Source organism: Tinamus guttatus, unplaced genomic scaffold (genome assembly GCF_059628265.1).
Source record: "Tinamus guttatus ecotype Peru unplaced genomic scaffold, ASM5962826v1 Tinamus_guttatus_pri_ptg000202l, whole genome shotgun sequence".
NCBI classification, from domain to species: Eukaryota; Metazoa; Chordata; class Aves; order Tinamiformes; family Tinamidae; genus Tinamus; species Tinamus guttatus.
In genome coordinates, this window is record NW_028288736.1 from 2582061 (window position 1) to 2602849 (window position 20789).

The window sequence follows — 20789 nt, forward strand, 5'->3', positions numbered from 1 at the left end:
TTTTTGACAGTAGGCTTTCTTCTGCGACAAAGCTGCTAAAGATGATCCTGCAGCTGTGTTGATGCAGGAGCACGTGGGCTGCCCTATGAACTGTTGGGCTTGCAAGGCAGTGATCTGTAAACCATATCACTGAAATGATCAGAACTCTGTTTTTGCGTGGGTATTTTTAGCCCATATTGTATGACTGATTCATTTTACTGGCTCTGTAGAAAGTTATATGTGTACATGTGGGGAAAAAAGTGGACAAGATAATTTCTGACTTAATGTAGAGCTGTGCCTATGGAAGGAGAATGCACAGGAAAAAATATGGCTTATCATTTTGAAAGCCAGTACAGTTATTTAACTACTGAAAATAATTATTGCATGGCTTCAAAATCACTATATTCATGGGTTTTTCAACATGATAATTTGTAGCAGTAAGTTATGCTTACTGACTGAGGTGATGACACAGGCTAGTAAGTCATTCTGGAATATGTATACGTCTGGAATATGTGATTCTGGACATGTGTGAAATAACCTTTCTCTGTGTCCTTTAGCACCAGTGATTGGAATGGAATATAATAATTGGAACCAAGGGACTGGGAGTCGTGACATCAGTACTTAATCGTTGCTTGGAGAACTATCCAATTAAAAGATAATGAATCAGTACTTTGCTTTGTCTGTGATTTGGCCTGTTACTTTAGAAAGAAAATAAAAATACATATATGCATACTTGATGTGCAATTAACTGGCATATTTGTGTAAGAATATAAGAATGAAATTTTAAGACATGTTGATACTATCAGTTAGAAAACTGAATGTAAGAAATATTACTTAAATTTGTTTTTCTTTTTTCCTTTTTTTTTCTTTTTTTAAGGGTGAGCCAGGAAAGCCAGGTGAACAAGGATTGACAGTAAGTAGTCCTCTTTTCTAAGAGTTTGCTAAGAAATTTTAGCAGAATTCGTATATGCTTTTTAAAAGGTGTAACTCCAAAAAGCTTTATGGCTATTTGTTCCTTAGCCTTTCTTTGTCAAAGACTATTTGAAATCTTCTCTGTGAAGAAAACATGAGAAAGACAAATTTTCTCTTCTAGCATACAGTTGCCTGACATTCAAGGCCAGATTAGGCTAATATCAGCTTGCAGAAGCAGAGGAGAATAAAAAAAGATAGGTGCACAGCAAAGCAAAAGAGCCAGCTCAGTTGTTCCCCACTTGCAAAGCCCCACGCCTGGAGGTTCCCATTTGTCACTGCCTCCAAAGTTGAGCTGTTTCCACCTTGGGAGCAATGGAGAGCAGAATAGCTGTCTACTTGCTTAAAGGGTAAAATCCCAGTTATGGATGGCAACAATTCTGGCCCCTTTCCTGCAAGAACAGTGAATATGCAACTGTGCGTACTGAAACTCTTAGATTATTCTTCCTGATACCTCCTTTTTTCCCCGTGTGTAGGGGAATATAACAAAGGAATATGTTTTTAAAAAATATTCAGATATGGGAATAGATGTTTTCTGTTGCATCAAGATCTAATTAATCCTATTTATTTGGAAACAAATTGAAGCTCCACTGCTTTTCAACCAGCTTCAGCCACAGGGTAAGGCATCAGAAATTTCTGACTGTCACATATTCCCAGCCAGTGAGGCATGCAGTGTTTTTTTTTTCCCCTTAAAATCTCCCTAAACACTCATGGTCACTCCTGTTTTTCTATGAGAGATGACAGAATTATAGCCCATGGCGCATGGTTTTGATTCCTGAATGCTTCTGAGTGGGAAGATTCTGAGCTCAGCAGTCTCATTGGATATAGTTGCTCTCTGTTTGAATTCATGAAGTTTTACACAGGTATGATGGTACATTACTGCTGCAAATTGCAGAACATTTTGGATTGCAATGGACACATATTTGTCACAGAAGATGAAGCTTAGATTCTTAGATGCTGAAATATCCAGCTGTGATCAGGTAGTTAAAATCCTGTAGCTTTTCATTTAAGGATAATTATTTAACAAAACAAAACCTAAGGACTCCCAAAGGGAACACTGAGAGTTTCAGCAAGTTTACTGTGTTATTTTTAGTTCTGTCCTTTTGATTTTTCATTGCCTATTGTTAATAATGTGCATAATAGCTATGTAGGTTGTTTGCTTGCTTCATTTTGTTTGTAACGCTCTTCTGTTTGCCCTCTGGATCAAATTCGCTCAGGTACTATAACAGATTTTTCCTTCTCTTCAAGATTAGATCTTCAGGATCACAAAATTGCAGAGATTATATTAGAGCAAAACAATGTTGATCACTTTTTATTCCCCACGCTCAGAGGATTCCCATTATTCTAAAGTAACAAGCTCTATATAAGTACGAAAGAACTGTTGCTCAGCTGTTCCTGTACCTTACTCATGACGGTGTGATTAAACGGTGTTTTGAAAAGCAAATGAGCAAACTGAGTTAGAAGAAGGTTCCAAATTACTTGAATTCCTAAGCCCCAAATGCCAGGTCTAAAAGTATTCTGGTTTTTAGTGTTAAGTTGTGTATAGATCAAGTACAGAATGTCAGAATATCAGGAAGGCAATTAATTTCTTTTTATTTCTCTTACTGCCCTTGATACACCTTTTATGCCAGTACAAATTTTCAGATTGTCATCACTGTGGAAGTTGCTACAGTTACTCATGTACTCTCCAGCTTCTTCTGACGCTTTCCATCATGTATTTCTGTGCATTTCCATATTTTAAGTGGAGATGCCACTGCAGAAATGCACACTCCCACTGATGGAGTGTGCATTGGTTTTCTGCTTGCCCACATCTTCAAGCCACATCTTCAGTAAGAAACTAAGCACTGTGGCTTGTGCTCTGGTTCTTCCAGGATTGAGCCAGAATACAGTCAAGGTGAGCACTAGATGCTGTGAAACAAACCCTACAGTTTGCATGTGTTTGCTAAAGTTGGTGAAAGTCAGGCAGTTTATATCCTGTAGGATCATACTGTCATTGTCATTAAAATCAGTCATGCTGTTCAGTGAAAAAGAGCTTGCAGGCCTGAGCTCTATCTTGCAATGATGGTGTTAGAAGTTGGTTTTATTCAACAATGTTTTGTCAACTGTATTTGGTATTTTTAGGTGAATGTACAAAACATTATTAGAGCTGATAAACTAAGCTTAAATCTCTGGACCAGCAACTGCACAGCTTAAAATCACTTGATTTTCTATTTTCTGTTCTTCTAAGCAGAGGAATAAAATTCTTGAAGAGTGAGAGATAGTAGATAATGAGATAATAGCATGTTTTCTAGCTTGTGTCTCTGAATGCACCACAAGCCCTTTACACCATGTTGAGTAACGTGTGACATACTCGCACAGTGTGTGCCTCCATTCACAAAAAGTTTAAAACCTTTGAATGCACATGGAGTTTTGGGAAGTGTTCACATTCTCATTTCAGCCAAATAGGAAATTCAGTCTCTGGTAAAGACATGGTAATTTAGTCCAACTGAGAATCTGCTGCCACTTCCTCCCCTGTTTTCAATAAAGTTCTGTGTCAATAAAGTAAATCATGTTTCAGATGATGTTAGGTGAGAGGGCAGTAATAACTCAGTGCCTTGCTCCATCTCCGGCAGTGAAGGTAGATACAGAGAATGACAGTGTCTGAGGTCTCATGAGGCAGCTCAGCCTCTCTTGAGTGTGGAAAGGAGTGTGCCTTGAGGATGGAATGGCTTCTCTTTTTTTGCTATTTACAATGTAAGTGTGTTTGGGTTTGAGTAGGGTTAGGGAAGAGTTGGGTTGAAAAACCCGTTGTTGCTTCCAGAGATCTCGTCATGCTCCGTTTTCAAGATTGCCACAGTGCCATTCTGCTTCTATTGCTCCCCTGTGATGTGGTTGTGGAGAGCTGCTGTCTCCAAGGTTTTTCAGTTCTATTTGTATGTCAGGAAGGAACAATTTCCTTTAAGAGGCAAGTAGGGAATGAGAGAGTACAGTTGGCTTTTAGCATGATGGAGGCTTAGGTTTACATTAAAAAGGAGTATGTATCCTTAATATTAGAAGGGAATATAAGAATGGCTAGTTAGTTGCAGGTTGTGTTTCTTTTGTAGGACACTTACAAGCACTGAACACCCACTCTCAAAAAATGTGGGAGAGATCTGAAGTTTTCCCCTGCCTTAAAGAGTTCTTGAAGGGAACTCCTAAGAACTCTTGGATGAGTTCTCTCATTCTTCCTTGCAGACAGAAGTAAGAGAATGCAGAGGGAGGATGAGTGGTGGGGTGACACCAAAGGGGCAGGAAATTTTGAAATGTCATGGAGAACTAGCAAAATGTCTCCTATACAAGAGGCAAGGCCTGTAGTTCGCCTTGCTTTTCACCCTTTTCTGTTAAAGATGTATGCTACTTCTCATAATTCATCTCTCTGCCCATAGGATCTTCCTGGTCTTTTCTGGCAGTAAGGACTTTTAAATGCCATATGAAAAATCTTCTGCTATATCTTCGTTTTTAGATGGAACATGAACGAATTTCGTGATTCTTCTAAACTTGCAACTTGAATAGGTGCAAACTATTAATGAGTACTTAAATTGTGGTCAGTGACAAGAAAACTCAAAAGCTTGATACTGGTAGATTTCACACTGTTAAATATAGAAGACACTGCTTGGGATATTCTTGTTTCTGATTTACATACTGGAAGGTTTTTTTTGAACATTATTCATGCTTTTCGTGTAAAATAGTACACAGTGGTAAAAAAAAAATGTGTAATATTAAAAAAAGCGCGGTGATTTCAGTCCCTTGTAAAATAAGTCAATCTTAAACATGTTTACTGTATGAATCAGCCACTTATTGTCACTGAAAAAATACTTACTAATATTTTCGCCAGAAATTGGATTTAAAATCACGTAAGTAATTTTACAGCTGTTTGCAAGAGCAGGACAGTCCAAAACAGTGACAGCACTCAGGTAAAGGAAGGGCAGCAGTGACAGCACTCAGGTACAAAGGAAATCAATATTATATGACTAACTGAAACACAAAATCCCTCTGCTTAAGATGTACTGTTTGCCAAATAGCAGTTTTGTGCTTACTCAGGCTTCTTGGGCATGTGTTCAATAAAACCAGATCTGGTGTTATTGTTTTTCCTAGTTATTCAAAAAAAGGAGGTCTGACCTTCTTCCCAAGAATATGTGAACAACAACAGAAAAGAGCAACTTTGCAGTTAACTGTGCAAAGCATATTTAAAATGAATTAATACTGATTTTTAATCTGATGTAAAAAATGAACAAAATGAATGCTGAGAAAGCAGAACTGACTGGGAAGCTGCTCACTTGAATTCACCCTTTCAGGTCCACAGCCAAGGCTGGATCTGTTAGTCCTTGTTAGTTCCTTTGAGAAATTGTTGATATTTTGTTTTCAATAGGCAGAGGTTTGCTGCAGCGCTCTCTGCTTCACTCTGCCAGCACATTCATACTAATTTTTTCAAGGAGCTGTTCTCAGTTTTTTTAGCTGAAAAAGTCTGTAACAAACTATCACAGTCAATGCCTCAGTGCATCTTAAGAAAAAATAGTCTTTGGCATTTTGTAACCTCTGTACTTTAGTAACTGTTGTGTGGAATGTCAGAGCAATGATTAGGGGAATGATGATGATGTTTGTTGGGTAAAACATAGCGTTGCATCCTGATACCTTTAGAGCTATGTGGAGAGATACTGAGCTATATGCTTCTCCCAGTCTTAAAAATACTTGGTTGCATAAACCTTGTTTTTATACTGCCAAGCAGATACATTACTGCAGATGCACAACTGGCTTTTAGCTAGTGTCAGAAACAGAAGAACTTCGATCTTCTTAATGATGACTGATTTGTCATTATTGGGAGAAACAGATGGGATGGAATATTAGAAGAGGGGGAAGTTTGAATCTTCCAGTTAGTAGTTATATCTGTTCCAAAAGAGAAGAGAAAAAGTCCATTGTACAGCAGAAAGTTTTACTTTCCCTTGATACATCAGCTGGTTCCAGTCTAGTCTCAGACTGCTTTTGCAATAGGACACTTTTAATTGGTCATTTTTAAGTCGGCTGCAGTTATTATGTTAATTGAGTTGTTTTTCCATTTGCAGGGACCTCAGGGGCCTGCAGGACAAAAGGTAAAGTATGTACAACAGTGTTGGGGAAGATTTATTCTTCCTGGTGCTAAATTGTGAGCAGAAAAGGTGGATGGAATTAGCTACTGTACCCCACACGGGAGGAGTTAGGTTGGGCTCTGAACTTTGCTTTTGTGAAGTGCAACCATATGATGCAAAACATAAGATTTCTACTTTCCTCATTGTAGGAAGTTCAAGCAATGCGAAGCAGACTGTTTTCAATCTGTCTCTTAACTTTTAGGTGAAAAGGTTACTACAATTTTCTCATTCATGCACTAGTACAACCATGAAACCAAAGTTAAAACATTGTGAAAAGTGGGGAGATAGAGTTTCTGATTAAATGCCTTACTCAAGTAGATCAGTGCCATATGACTAAAAATCTGACCAGCAGAAACAAAGGACGTAGGTGTTGGTGATAAATGATATTCGGTTGGCTGTGCTCAGGTGGTCTGCTGGTGTCTTCCTGTTTCTTCAGGAACCTGAGAACTGACTTCCTGTAAATGATTTCAGCATTATTTACACTTATTAAAACTGACTGCCCCAGTTTGATGGACTGAGCTTAGGATTTACAGAACTGTGCCATTAAAACAATCCTAAATATATCGGCAATAGCAGCCACTAAGTGGCACTTTTCCAGCGTCTAACTGCATACCACCAAGGCAGATCATTTTCAAAAGGCGTTTCAAAAGATGAAAAGTGTTACAGAAAAGATGTAATAAAATTGTCGTAATTTATGTAAAGAAACAAAAGAAAAGAAAGCAATAAGTAGTTCTAAGATGTGTGGGAAAGGTGTTCCCTCTCTTTTTCTCTGTCTGAGTTAATATCCGCTTCTTTAAAGCGAAGGCTTGTTTGCTTCTGTTAAAGTAGAATTTTTTGAACAAAAGAAAGAAAACTGCTTATATATAAAAAGCATACAAATAAGTGCAATTTCTGTCAGCTATGAGCAGGACAGAGCTCGCAAATTGAGGGAGAAGGCTGTGCTTTGTGATTAGAAATGTAAGAATGTAACATTAAATGCTGCCATTATAAAATTATTCCTTAAGATCCTGGTGGTGTATTTAACCTGTATAGCATCAGCAAAATTCATGTGATGATGTATTTTTAAAAATATGATAAACAACTGCTTTCTTAAGGGTGTGATATAATCAATATTATTTATGCTTTCTAGCATAAATAGAAAAAAAAAGAAAAATCAGTAGGTGTTTAAGGCTGTTGACAGCAGGAATTTGATAAAATGAAGCCTCATTCATTCTGATGGCTTAACACCCTCTTTCAGCTTTGTCTTCTAGTTTTCTGGGAAACTGATACAATATGTGGAAATATTCACTAAGGCACCTTTGCACTGGCTAATAGTCATGGCCTTGCATCTGGTAAATAGAAGCAAGGGCAAAATGGAAGCTCCAGGAATAAGGGGGGAACTGTTGTGGGACATGGGGGCAGACTGAAATGCCAATGTACTATTTTTTGCTAGGGTTCCAGTGTTACTATATGGAAGTCAACCAGCTTTCTACTGGTCTGCAACTCTCTTACGAGATAGTGCTTTTTGGGAGTTCAAATTTGGAGGTTTTGGGGTTCTGTTTTTACAAGATTATTCCATCCATTATTCTCACATGTCTATTCATTGATGAACACACATCCATTCTGGATGCATTTCATTTTGGTTTTTGTGTCATTTCCTGTTCCATTTGTAATGATACTTAAAACTGACGTGAATAAAAGGGAGAATGCCATATACTGGTTCTTGGATCTGAAAGCAAGCAGGGCCTGCAGGACTTCATAGGGTGCTCATTTATATGAAGGATGATGAGCATCTGCACATTTCACTATTAGCAAAGTCTCGGCCTTTTCCCAGTCCCCTGACCTCTTTTTAGAGTGTCAGCCTTTCAAGCAGCTGTCACACTCATGTGACCTGTTCATGTGCTTAGAAATGAAAAATAACAATAATTCTTACAACTTCCTTGCTGCACAACATCGTCATTATAAAAAGAGAAAGCTGTGTAAACCCATAAAATTTTTCTCTTTTCTTCATGCCTCAGGTTTTCACTGGATTTCCGTATTGAGAACTGCACAAATTACTACAATAGAAACTGTCTATCATACAGAAACTTAAAAGTTGTGTGAGAGCTTTGTAAAAAGACCCCTCCAATGTCACAATTCAGTGCTAATACTTTGATTTCCTTCTTTATGTCTGCTCCTTGTATCTGGCCTCTGTTGATTTTTCAATTTTGATTGCAGTATTGCCAAGGCAATTTAAAAGGATAGCTTTAATTTTCAATGTCAGGCTAAATCGTTTAAGATTTTCTCTTGAAAGCTTTAAAATAGATTAGTACTATCTCTTATTGTGCTTCAAGTATCTCTTGGAAGGATGGTTTTGGTCAGGAGCCATGTTAGATTGTATAGATCAGTCTTCACAGTTTTCCCAGAGCATCACATGGATTGGCATTTTAATTCTTAAATTTCTTGTAAATGCAAGCATTTAGAAAGCATAGCTTTCTAAAGCATAGCTTTCTAAGCATAGCTTAGAAAGCATCCACCAGCTTCAAATTTCCTTCTGAAATAAGATATAGAGTGGGACAGTCATTAAATGTACGGTATAAAAATATGTCTAATTAGTATAAAATATAAGCTGGGAAGAGATAGGTTGACTACAAAATATATGAAAAATGTATTGTCCTTCTAAGATATGCAAGCATTGAACATAATTTTTAAATACTCGGATTAAATATTTCATGACCTGCTTAATAATACTCAGATGAAATGTTTCATGACCTTAATTTGCTAAATGTAGTGTTTGTTTTCCGCCCAGGGTTCTGTTGGAGTGCCTGGTGTACCAGGGAGAGACGGGCAAGTGGTGAGTTCACTTGACTCACTTTGTGTCTGTACGTAATCGATTAAAGTCAGTCAAAGCTCATCCACATCAGCAACATGGAATCCCACGTTTTGATTTCAACTACACATAGTCCGATTTGTGTTCCAAAGTCACTTTTTTTTTTCCTGTTTTTTTTTTTCTGTTTTTTTTTTTTCACTTAAATAGGGTGAAAGTGTAATTGTTTAAACTGAAGGTTCGCTTTTCATATTTAATGATGACTAATGTAAACCAGAGAGAAATGTGCATTGGTCGTTTACCACTTCAGACAGTATATTGAGAAATTACATTTTTCTGCAGGGTTGCCTTATTTTCTGTAAGCTCAATCCTGTGATGTAAACAGTTAGGTTGCTATGGGGTGTTTATACAGTGCCAAGCACAGTATTCATGCAAACTATAAATAGGGAATAATAAGACACTGGAAACGCAGGTGCAAAATAATAGGAAATTGAAATTGGTGAGAAAATGCAGAGAAATTTATAATAATAATAATTTAAAAAAAATCCTCAAGCACGGCTGGGAGGAAATATTAACTTCAGCAAGTTTATATCATGTTCCGATGTCATCAACAACTTGATTCAGTGTTCAGAACAGCTCTCCATAAAGAGAGGTCACAGGAAAGCAGCAAGGGTATTTCACAGTGTTGCTAGGGTGGTTGGCAGAGCTGCAGTGTATAGTTTACATAGTAGCTCTTCCCTGCCTGTAAACATTATTATCCTTCTTTGTCCTTCTACTGCTCTCACAAGGACTAGCATTCATGCTGAACTTCAGAAACACTTACAGGGAATACTACAATAAAAAGTTACAGTATAGTCCGTTCACTGTGTTTAAGGAACAATGAATGATAGTGTACAAAATTTATATTATTCAATACTGATTTTCAAAATGTTCTAACTGCTGCCTAACAACAACAAACGAGATTAGCTATATATGACGCACAAGAAATTGTAAGGAAATGTTACAAAAATAACTTTGCTCTGAAGACTTGAGATCTTTCCTTGATGTTTTGTGCCCACATTGAGTTGTGTCATGAATGGTAGACGGTAAGAAACTTTACTCACATGAGTATAAAAATGGACCTCAGTGAAATAACTTAAATGTGCAAAATTTATTTGATTAGAAAGCATCGCTTGGGGAGATTTAGATTTTTTAAGGTGTTTTGGTAAAGTTCATATACATCTGTTTTTGAAAAAAACAGACACATTTGCTTGTATTCAGCTTTCATGAAAAAGAAAGAAAATGTGCAGTGTGTTTGATACAAAGCATCTTTAAATGTGTTTTATCAACTTTAAATTTCAGCTTTAAAAATTAAAAAAACATATATTTTAATATTGTCCATCTGTACACTGCATCATGTCGTGAAAACAGGGCCCTCCTTTTGCGGTTTGTCCAGGCATGAGACAACAACTCTGTGTGAAATAGAAGTTAAAGGGTATTTCTCTACCAGTCCCTGTGTCAGTTGAGTCCGGTATTGCTGAAGGATAACATCACTGAGCAGTACATGGAAATGCTACTCCATCTTTGTACCCTGAAGATGTAAACAGGCTTCATTCTTGGAAGAAACCCAGATTAATTTTTATTGCGGTGCATCATTGTTGCAGTGTTCATTGAACAGCACAGTTCCTCTGGTTTGCCCAGGGAGGTTGTGGAGTCTCCTTCTCTGGAGATCTTCAAAACCTGCTCAGTTGCAGTCTTGTGCCATCTGCTTTAGGTGACCTCTCTAGAACCCTCTAGATGACCTCTAGAGGTCCCTTCTAACCTTAAGCATTCTATGATTCTGTGATTCTATGATTCTATGGTCCAAGTAGGAAGCAGATTAAAGGAGAAGTGCAGAGAGGGCTGGTCATCGCTTGGGCTGGACAGTACCTTGCACCGAGTGCTGCGCTGCACTGTTGCCATGAGGGAAGGATGCCAGGGGAGTGTCCTGAGGACAGCTTCAGTCCCCGGCCTTGCCATTCTTGTGGAGGCAGCAGTGGCCCTTGTTGTCATTCAGCCACTTTCCTGAGTGGCAATTACTCAGCTGTTCATGGACGTAGAAAGGCTATGACTAAACTTGTTAGTTAGGCTATGACTATGTTAGAGGCGAAGTCACTCTTTATGCAGGAGACAAAAATTGCATATCCTGACTCAATCTGAAAGCGAAGTGATGTGCAGGAAGCAATTGATTCTGCAGCTGAACACCTTCACCGCCAGTGCTACTAAAGAGAAACTTCAGCATGAGGTAGCCACACATTAGCCATGGCCTACTGAGTGGAAAAATACGTAAGGTTAGATATTTAACTTCATAGCCTCTTTCATTTTACCAGCTTGAAAGCCTAATTAAAATTATTGCATGAAATAGCACTGTGGAATGTCTTGTTTTCTTTCACATGGTATCATTCCTTGAACAGCAGTGTATAGTCTTTGACTTTTTAAATGGCATCTCTAGTTTTGCTCTTCTGCAGACCTATGTGGGCCTGAAAAATATACATGCAGCATTTTACACCTTAGTTTTAATAAAGGTTTGACAAAATTAAAAATCAGCAATAAATCATACCTAATAACAAAAATATTTAAAAATATTTTTTGTGCAAAGTACTGAAATGATCTTTTGAGACCAATATTCCTGAAATAGCATTGTGTTTAAGTATGTAGTTGGAGAAGAACTATCAATTTGCTAGCTTTCAAAATGTTAGATATCGTTTTGCTTTATAACTGATTTTGGAATTGGCTCACCATTGGGATGGCTTTGGTCTGTTTGATGGGTGGTTTCTGTTTGTTTGGGGGCCTTTAAGGCATTGATGGGATTGTTAAAATGTCTGCACATAAAGGCAGATTCTGCCATGCCTTCAGGATATGCCAGGTGGAAAAGGAAGCTCCCTGGCACAAAGATCTGTTACTGTGCACTAGGAATGTACACGGAAGGTTGAGTATAGAATAGTTGGTGTGCTGAGCCCTTATTTTTAATCTTACTGCTCTGATTCCTTGTACTGATGATACAGTGAAGGAGATGCTGTGGGTTTGACTGAAGTGACTTTGGAGTAACCTCTGTGGTTCTGGCCCTTAGAAATAGAAAAGGATAATCCCCCAAAGCAGAAAAGCACAAGGTCATTTCTGTGCTGCCCTAGATCTGCCTTTGGTCCTTCATTTTCTCAGAGATCATCTCTAGTGTGATGATGTCTCTGACCAGGACATGAAGAGCCAGAAGTGCAGAGGTGGCTATAGAAGACATGTACGGGTCAGCAATGAGACTGATGGTACAAACAGGGATTTATTCTGATTGGGTAACAGCCTGAAGTTTTCACCTTTTTTCAAATAAAATAAAATGATTCTTATCTCCTGTTATTCTGGCTTTTCTAGCTACGCTGTTGGATCTTGACATTTGTTGCACTGATGCATCAACCTGGGAAGAAATTGCAAGCTTGGGACTTTGATTAGAGAAGCCCCTGAAAGTGTCAGCAGAAAGCAGTTCTTTTAAAATGAAGGGGACAACAACTCCTTTGGGCAGGATAGTAAGGATAAACAAATGCATATCCACATGGCCTTTTTGCTTCATTTTGTCAACTGGCAGTTTTCTTGCAATGCCTTTCAAATCGGTCCTTTAAGGCACTTCTTCCTAATCTCCAGCAGCTTCAAACCTTGGCCACTCTTACTCCAAATGCCTCCCTACAGTATCAGTCCAAAGCTGCTAACAGTACAAAGGAGCCTCGACAAGGCCTGACTTAAATGGTTATTTAATTCCTGCAGGTTTCATGGTAGCTTTTTCTCAGGATTGAAAAATCTCCCTAGTGTTCCACATTTAACATTTTTCTCCAGCTTTGAAAATATCCCACTTATTTTTCATAAGAATCACAATCATTTTGTTTAATATCACAGAATAGCCCAAATCATGGTGACATAATATATTACATATTCCCATTACCTAATTCAGAAGCAGAATAGAAAGGAATTTTGTAGAGAATCAGTGTTTCTGTCTGTGATGTGAAAGAGACTGTATAAGTAAGAGAGAGAAAAGCCCCTTTATAATAAAAAAAATTGAAATATGTCTGCTGTTGCAGATGTAAACAGCTTTTATCTCAACTCTGCTGTAGCTTTTGACTACTCAGTTCATCATAAAATTGCTAAGTTGTGTATAAAGGCAGAAAAATTGCATCTACTGAGTTTGAATACTCTATAAAAATGGTTTTCTGAGTGTCTGCTATGAATGCTATGAATTACTGGGGTTTATGTAATGTTTCTAATTTGACTATCACATTAGCATTTAATTAGCATTTATCACATTAGCAATTAAACTCTTAAATAGTTTTTATACATTTATAGTAGTAAAGGGCTTATAGAACTACCCTACTTTAGGCTTTTTCAGATCTTCTTTTGCATGCCCTTTTAACATACTCCCTGGAAGTGAAATGTGGTTGTGTAGATGAGGGTTACTTTACTTGTGAAACTGAGACATACTTCTATAAAAAGTGTTACTCAGTTAATTGTCACCTGTAGTTGTTTTTAATAAATTCAAGTCACTTCTTTATCATATTCCTTAAAAAAAAAAAAAAAGTGTCTGTGTTTTGCTCCTTAAATTGAAAAAATAGACACCAGTATTAATTTTTTTGGGGAAAAAAAAAGTAAACAATTGTCATTGTTGATTGACTTAGGAGATTTGTTTATGACTACTGCAATTGTGAGAGAATATATATTCTGTTAGTGTATCCAAAATTGGGATTGATGTTACTCAAAAATGAAAGCTTTAGGTTTTTTAAATGTACTTTTCAGCCAGTTGTATTAGACTATGTAAAATAAGCAAGCAACCTAGATTTAAAAAAAAAAAATCTCTCCAAACTCTCCCATTTCTGAAACTGGCCTTTCTAACATTTTTTCCATCATCTGTCTTCTATGTGAGACCAGAAGCACAAATGTCAAAATCACTTAAGATAAGCTTTTCTTGCGGTATTTTTTCTTAGGGAAGAAAAAACAATTGGCACACTTGCTAGAAATACTATGTTCTTAGTTGCCAGGTTTTCAGAATCAGAAGTCGCAGTTTTGTTACCCATGCATTTTTACCTTCCTCTGTAGAATTGTATACACAGTAGAGCTGACTAAAATTAATCTACTCCAGTAGATTAAATAAGGTGGATGAGGGCCCAATTATGAAGTACTTAAACTGAATTTTTTAAAATTTTTGTTTATTATTATCTGCCCAAAATGGGACAGTAGGTGAAATGTTGTTAATATACTTCATTGTGTCCTCCTTAGCTTCATCTTTTGTTTTCTTTGCCTTTAGGGTGAACCAGGTTTGCCTGGTGTAGCAGGAGAGAAGGGAGCCACAGGGCTTAAGGTTAGTATTGAAAATGGAGTAACATCAGGAGCACACAGTCTGTGAGTGAATATAGACCACAGTCAGACTTTCTCATTTGCGTTCATATCCTGACTGGCTTTTAATGATCTGCTCATTCCAATGATCAGTGTTGTAAAAAGCTTTACGCACTTCACCATAAAGAAACATATTCTTCTGCCGTGCATGTGTAATTCCAGCCAGTGGCACTGACGCATACACATTCACTGTCAAATGAATGCAGTATGCTTGAAGTGTTTGGGAATTTGGGGACCTTTTTAAAAGGCTTTGTTTGTACTCCTTACAACGTGATTCAGGCTTCTTTTCAAGAAGTTCTGTGGTCAATTCTTTGACGAATGTCAGGGTTAAGTCTTGAGGGCTGAGTCTGCTATTATGGAAGTTAACAACAAACCTCGTTAGGAGCATGTCTGTGTCTGTATTTGTTACAGCAAAATGTCTCTACCTTTATTTCATTGTTAAATTATTTGTTTTGCTGTTTTAATGTTTAGCAAGTGAAATAGAATGTGTGAAAAGAATTATGATGACTTTGAGAGGAGGTTTGCTGTGTCTGAGGTGATGAGGTCTGTGGGCCTTAGAATGATAATACTGAATTCTAATCCCATCAGCTGCGAGAGTCTCTTTGGTGCCTATTTACTGCTCAGCTGATGCTGGGGATCACATTGCTGCTGACAGGCATGGGGCAGACTCTTTGCATTTACTGACTGGCTGCTTGTCCATAAGGAATGAAAGCAAACCATTTGGGAGCATAACCTTTTCTTACTTTGTTTATAGAGAAAGCCAAATTATGGCACTATGTTTAATTCATATTCACAAGTGTATTCCTTGTGTTGCCCAGCGACCATCAGCCATTAGGAGGGGCAGAGATGAGCCAGAGTGGCCAGAACTGCAGAGATGAGTTGTCAGGGTCAGACTCGGGGTATAAAAGTGCATTTGCCATTTAACTAGTTACAATATTAAAACATAATTCTAAAAAAAAAAAAAAAAAATATTTTTTACGGAGAATGGTAGGAGCACTAAGAGCTCTTTGAGTCAATAAAGAATTAGTTCAAGATGCATAAGGCTTTGTTTCTCCTTCTTCTAAACCATTAACAGAATCATAAGACTTTCCCCCTCACATTTGCCCTTCTGATTATTTCCTTTGTACATTTCCTGAATAAGGAGAACTGAACCTAGGAGTCACCTCTGTCCTAGTAGGTCACTTCACAAAGACGTATGTCTGTTTGTCAGGGCTTAATCTAGAATAAAACAGGACATCTCCACTCCCTCTCCCAGAGAAAGGTAGGCCTTACGTACAAGTCGTTTATCTTTTGAAATTGTCTTGAAGATGTATTGTTTATTGGGTTGTTCTATTACACTTACTGATTTTGTTGTTTCATGAGAATTGTATTGTGTTGTATTTTCTCATTTGAGAGTGTCATCAGATTTCTGCTTGGAGTCATTAGCTGACATTGCTTCTTTAATGTTAGGGAATCATCCACTGTATTAAACAAGTTCCAACTGCTCTCCTGCGTCTTGCATATTAAATAAATTATCTGATGTTTCCTGATTTTGCATATTACTGTTTGTGAATTTCGTATGTTAGTAACTTAAGACTTCTGTGCTCTGATTATGTTGATCAGGGTGACCCTGGAGAGCGAGGAGAAAAGGTAAGGCATTTTTCACTTCCTTCATTTTTGTTCTGTTTTGGAGAACTGCAAGTGCACTGATTCTGAGTTTAAAAATAAACAAACAAAAAAAATTACTGCTACCTGGAACTTCAGAGCTATTGTGCAGGCTTTATTAATGTCAAAAATACTAATACAAGTTACTTCACAGAATTCAGTGGGATCATACATGGACAACATTGGACATTCATTACAGGCTGCACAGTTGATGCAACTAATCGCAGCTACGATGAAACTCAGAAAAATGAGCCTGCCTAAATGAAAAAGCATCTCATTTCTCATAACTTGGTTTTGGTGCTCTGTTTTCTGCAGGGAGTAGTCTATTGTACAAGCAATTAGGTGGCAATGATAACCTAGAGTCTAGATGATACAACCTTTTAATTGTTTATTTTGGAGCACAAATAACTAACTTCTAACATTGTATTTTTTTGTATTTCCATCTGTTAAAATCATGGTATTTCACCACAAACATCTTTTGGCTCTCCTTAAAAACTTTAATTATGAATGCCCTCAGGTTGCAGAATCATGTCTAATGGACTCAGAATAACATTCCTGATAGTTACCCTTGCGTGTTTTCATGTTTCATCAGGCTCTTAATTAAAGTGCTGCTAGATTGTTAGTTTCCGTTGTGTTAGAGACTATGATAGAGAAAATGAGCTCCAAGTCCTCTGAAAGAATTTTACATTAAAATGTTCAGAGTAGTATGAAACATACTGAATAAATACTGTTATTGGAATACCGCTACTACTGGTATATCACCAAGATCTACTCAAATGTTTTTATTTAGAGTCAATGTTTATCAATATTTTTAGCATTTTAAATATTTTTTGAGCCTCCCAGGAACCTTAAGTCCCACTGACGTTTTTGGTCCAAATTCTTATGTTGAAGATTTATTTTGGTGTTGTCTGGTGTTTTGAAATAGCTGAATTAATATAGATGGAAATTGTTTTTTTTATAGAAAAAACCTGGAAGTTTCTTTAAAATTTTGTTTTTACAATAGTAAATACCTACCAAGCAGTGAAAAAACACAATGCTCAGATAATATTTTTTAATAATAAATAAGGCCTAGAATTTATTTACAAGTAATTACTGTTTGGGTGGTTCTTGGAGGGGTGAAAGTCAGCAAAATTTTCCTAGTTTGTACATAATTGATGGGGAAATACCTGAAACTGAAACAGTGTATATCATAAATCACCAATCCTAATAAAAATTACTGAAGTTAGGCTTTGATGAGATGCATTTAGGTGAAAGTGTTGTGTTGAAATAAGATGTATTAGTAATTTAAATGTTGGATCATCATGAAATCATTCCTTCACCACTTAAACATAATGACTGCAAAAGTCTGGAGACCAACAAGATGATAGCTATTTGGTAGTTCATGTTTTTTGTGAGTCTCTACAATTGTTTATAGTTATAGGAAAGATTGCAAAAAGGCAAAGATATAGCAGCTATATAAACTACCCTTCTTGAGCATATCACAGGGAGATTAACTACCAGATTAGTACAGTTAACTTGCTAATCATGTTTGAATACTGACTTATCTCTGAATACTGTGTGTCTACACAAAATTATTTTAAAACAATATGTATTTTAATTATAGGGTGATGCTGGAGAAAATGGACCCAAGGGTGACACAGGAGAAAAGGTAGACTACTGATTAGTAGAAAAGAAAGCATGTGTTTTAGGCATATTTACAGCTTAACAGCTAATGAAAAAAATAATGTGATCAAAAGGAATGTGCCTTTTAAACACTTTCCTTTAAAGGAGTCGTGTGATTTGGGACAAGTTCATACTGTGAACAACAGAGAAAATGTGACTCTTTCATCTAACTAAGCATGAAGTTCCTGACTCTCTGCAGCAGCAGCCTTGGTTCAGGACACACGAGCACAGCTCTAATCAGTGCTGCTCTCTGTGGAATGCATCTTGTACAGCAACCTGGAGTACAACTTACTAGGCAGTTTGTACTGCCTCTGGGGAGTTCAGTTGTTTTGTGCTACACCCTCACTGAAAGCATTGCCTGTTCTGTGTTCCTTTCCAAGGAAGGGGCCAGAAATATGGTGTAGCTGTAGCTAACATCCTCACACATTTTCTGCTGGACAGAATTCACTAAAGAATAGACATTGCAAAAATTTTATGTGCTTATTCTATATTGTAGAGGAAAAAAAAAATAAAATGAGCTTGTATTTTTAAATGTACTTTAATTCATGTAAGTCTTAAACCTTATTTAAGCAAAGTCAGAGCAAAACCTTTGTTGTACAGAAAGACAGGGTCACTCATAGTGGTCTTTGGTGACAATATAAGTTTATGTATTCTTAATGTGTATTTTTGTGTAAAAGTTCTACATAGCTTATTAGTATTATTTTGGAATTCCTCTGCTGCCTCATTTTAGTTACTACACTGGGGCAGAAGTATAAATAATTTCTTCTTTATCTCCTGCCTGTTTAATTACATAACTGACTAACTTCAACTGACTTCAGAGTAGTGTAAGGGGAAATTTTTGGTAAATTAATCAAAATTCTGGTTGGCCCGGCAATTAGACCTCTCTGGTGCTATCATATGGAAACAGGAAAGCTATGAATTCAATAACACAAAGGTATTATGGGGCATAGACTAAGATCAACAGTTAAAAATAGACATTAGATTTAAGAATAATATGTTGTTTGAGGGCCCAGAGTTAATTTAAATAGTATGTAATCTGCAGTCATACTTACTAACCCAGATGGAAGTTTTAAGAACTTGGAAGGTTATGTGCAGATAAATGTCTTCTTGATCTATTTTTATGTGATTTAAGAATATAATCGCTAGGCATATGTGAGATTGTTGTCAGACAGATAGTCCTTGATGCAAGTAAATGAAAAATTTATAATCTCCCTGGTAAGTCTAGTGAGGCTTTGCTTGCTGCTTTTCTTCTTCATCAGCTGTGAGTGGGCAGGCATCTATCCGTAGAGCCCATCCTGCGCTATGGTCTGCAGTGCTCACATTTCCCTGCCTGGGGTCTTGTTTAAGGAACTAAAAATATTCTCCCTCTTTCAGTGGAAAAGCCTTTCTTCCTGAGTATAGCGTTATATTTCTGTGTGGAACTTTAAATGGTTCAGCAATCTGTTTGGGATCATCTTGTAGAAAGTATAGGTCACCATAAGGCTTTTTATAACATCAATACATTCGTTAGATTTCTGTAATTCAGAAGTGTCTCATCTACTGCAGGCTTCTTGTAATGTCAGAGATGGGATGGAAATGCATGCTATTTGCGTGGAGTCCTTTGCTTTAGCAGTGACAGGCTAGCATCAGCATCTGCTGCGTGAGTTTTCAGGACAGAGGAAGCAGGACTGTGCTTACTTACTTGACTTTCATTTTTTTTCTCCTTGTTTTTTTTTCTTGCCTGCAAGACGATCTGCCAGGCAGAAAAAACATCCAGATCTTCTAGAAAAGCTACAGCATAATGTTTCTGAAAGATAACTCTGCCAACAGCACTTCAGTAGGGAGCTTAGGAGGATGCATTTTGAAAGATAATTTAGGAAGGAGCATTAATCTTCGTGTCATTACACTACATTTGTACTACAAAGCAAGCAATGTATTCTTTACTGTTCTTGATCATAAGGGGAAGCTTTTGCTGTATGATAATTTATGTTATAAGGCAGACGTGAATTTGCCTAGTAATTGCTAATCACGTTTATGTGAGGGGAAATCAGGATGACTGTGTTACGCTTATATTTAGAATGCATGCAAAGTAGGCCCTGCCACCACCCGCCCTTTTCTTTTTCTATGTATTCTTTTCTATATTGTGTCTGCAGTTTTCCCACTGGGATCACAATCATTCTCACGAAGCAGTTGACTTACCTTGACTACTGCACAATAATGTTGGGTTTTAAAGGAGCTCAGTAGGACTCTGGAAGTCTTTCAGTGGGACAGGAGTTTAGCACAGAAAGTGAGGTCCTTTTCAGTTGTCTTAATAGAAGCAAAAGGGACTGACTTACAACCAGCTTTATTGATGTGTCATGTTTGATATAGTTTAAATTATTTGTTTTTCCTTACTACACAACATGTGCCTTGTATTTGAGTGACTCTGAAATGTCTAGAGCCTTTGATACATAATGTAAATTCATAAGTACATAAGTATTGAGAGTTTTTGACAACTAAACACCTGCAGAAGGGTGCAACATTTATTGCTCATTTTTTAAAGACTGTTTTTAAGAGATCTCTTACTCAGAGATGAGATTGATGCCAGTTCTGTTATCTGACATGTTTATCCACATAAATATATGCTCAGGAAACAAACCATAAAATTTATGTAGAGAAAGAGGCCATTCTCAAAATCATAATGCCATGCATAACAAATTTCATTCACAGATCACAAAACTTAAAAACCTTTCTTTAAAAGGTAAAATAATGTTCCTGTGAAATAAATACTAAATTTTCATTTATATGGTGAGAGAGCACTCAAGTGACAACAGTTTCATGCTTGGTCTTGGAATGGGTTCCTATTTGTGCACTTACTGTAGCTTTGTTTTCTGACCTGTGGCACTCAGTGACTCTCCAAAACATGAACTTGGCTAACTGGTTTTGACCTGTTCCTTAAAAAAAAAAAAAAAAGTGAAATCGCCTTTCCTGAGTTGCCCTACCTTGGAGACAGTGTTAATGCCAGACTTGAGTTCATTGTTCTACTCTTCTGCTGTAGTATAAATACCAAGTATCTTTCTATGTGTATTCTGCTGAATTCTTAATTTCCAAACCGACTCATTCAAGCACTGAGAACATGCTGTACCATAATTTTTTCTTTAATCCCATATTGGTTTTCCTTCTTGCATGAAAATGAACTGTAGTTCTGTTTGTCTTGTCTCCACTGTGTCCATTATTATCCTGTAAAATGTTTAACTTGTGTAGGT

General features: G+C 37.1%; 1 protein-coding gene across 1 annotated transcript in view; it reads left to right on the forward strand.

The window, feature by feature from the left end:
• Positions 1-5996: 5996 nt before the first annotated feature.
• COL25A1 (collagen type XXV alpha 1 chain) overlaps positions 5997-20789 on the forward strand; it is a 64529-nt gene continuing 49736 nt past the window's right edge. Inside the window, exons 1-5 of the mRNA XM_010226093.2 lie at positions 5997-6053; positions 8857-8901; positions 14171-14224; positions 15862-15888; positions 17507-17551. Of these exons, the coding sequence (XP_010224395.2) occupies positions 5997-6053; positions 8857-8901; positions 14171-14224; positions 15862-15888; positions 17507-17551 (228 nt within the window). The remainder of the gene's footprint in view (positions 6054-8856; positions 8902-14170; positions 14225-15861; positions 15889-17506; positions 17552-20789) is intronic.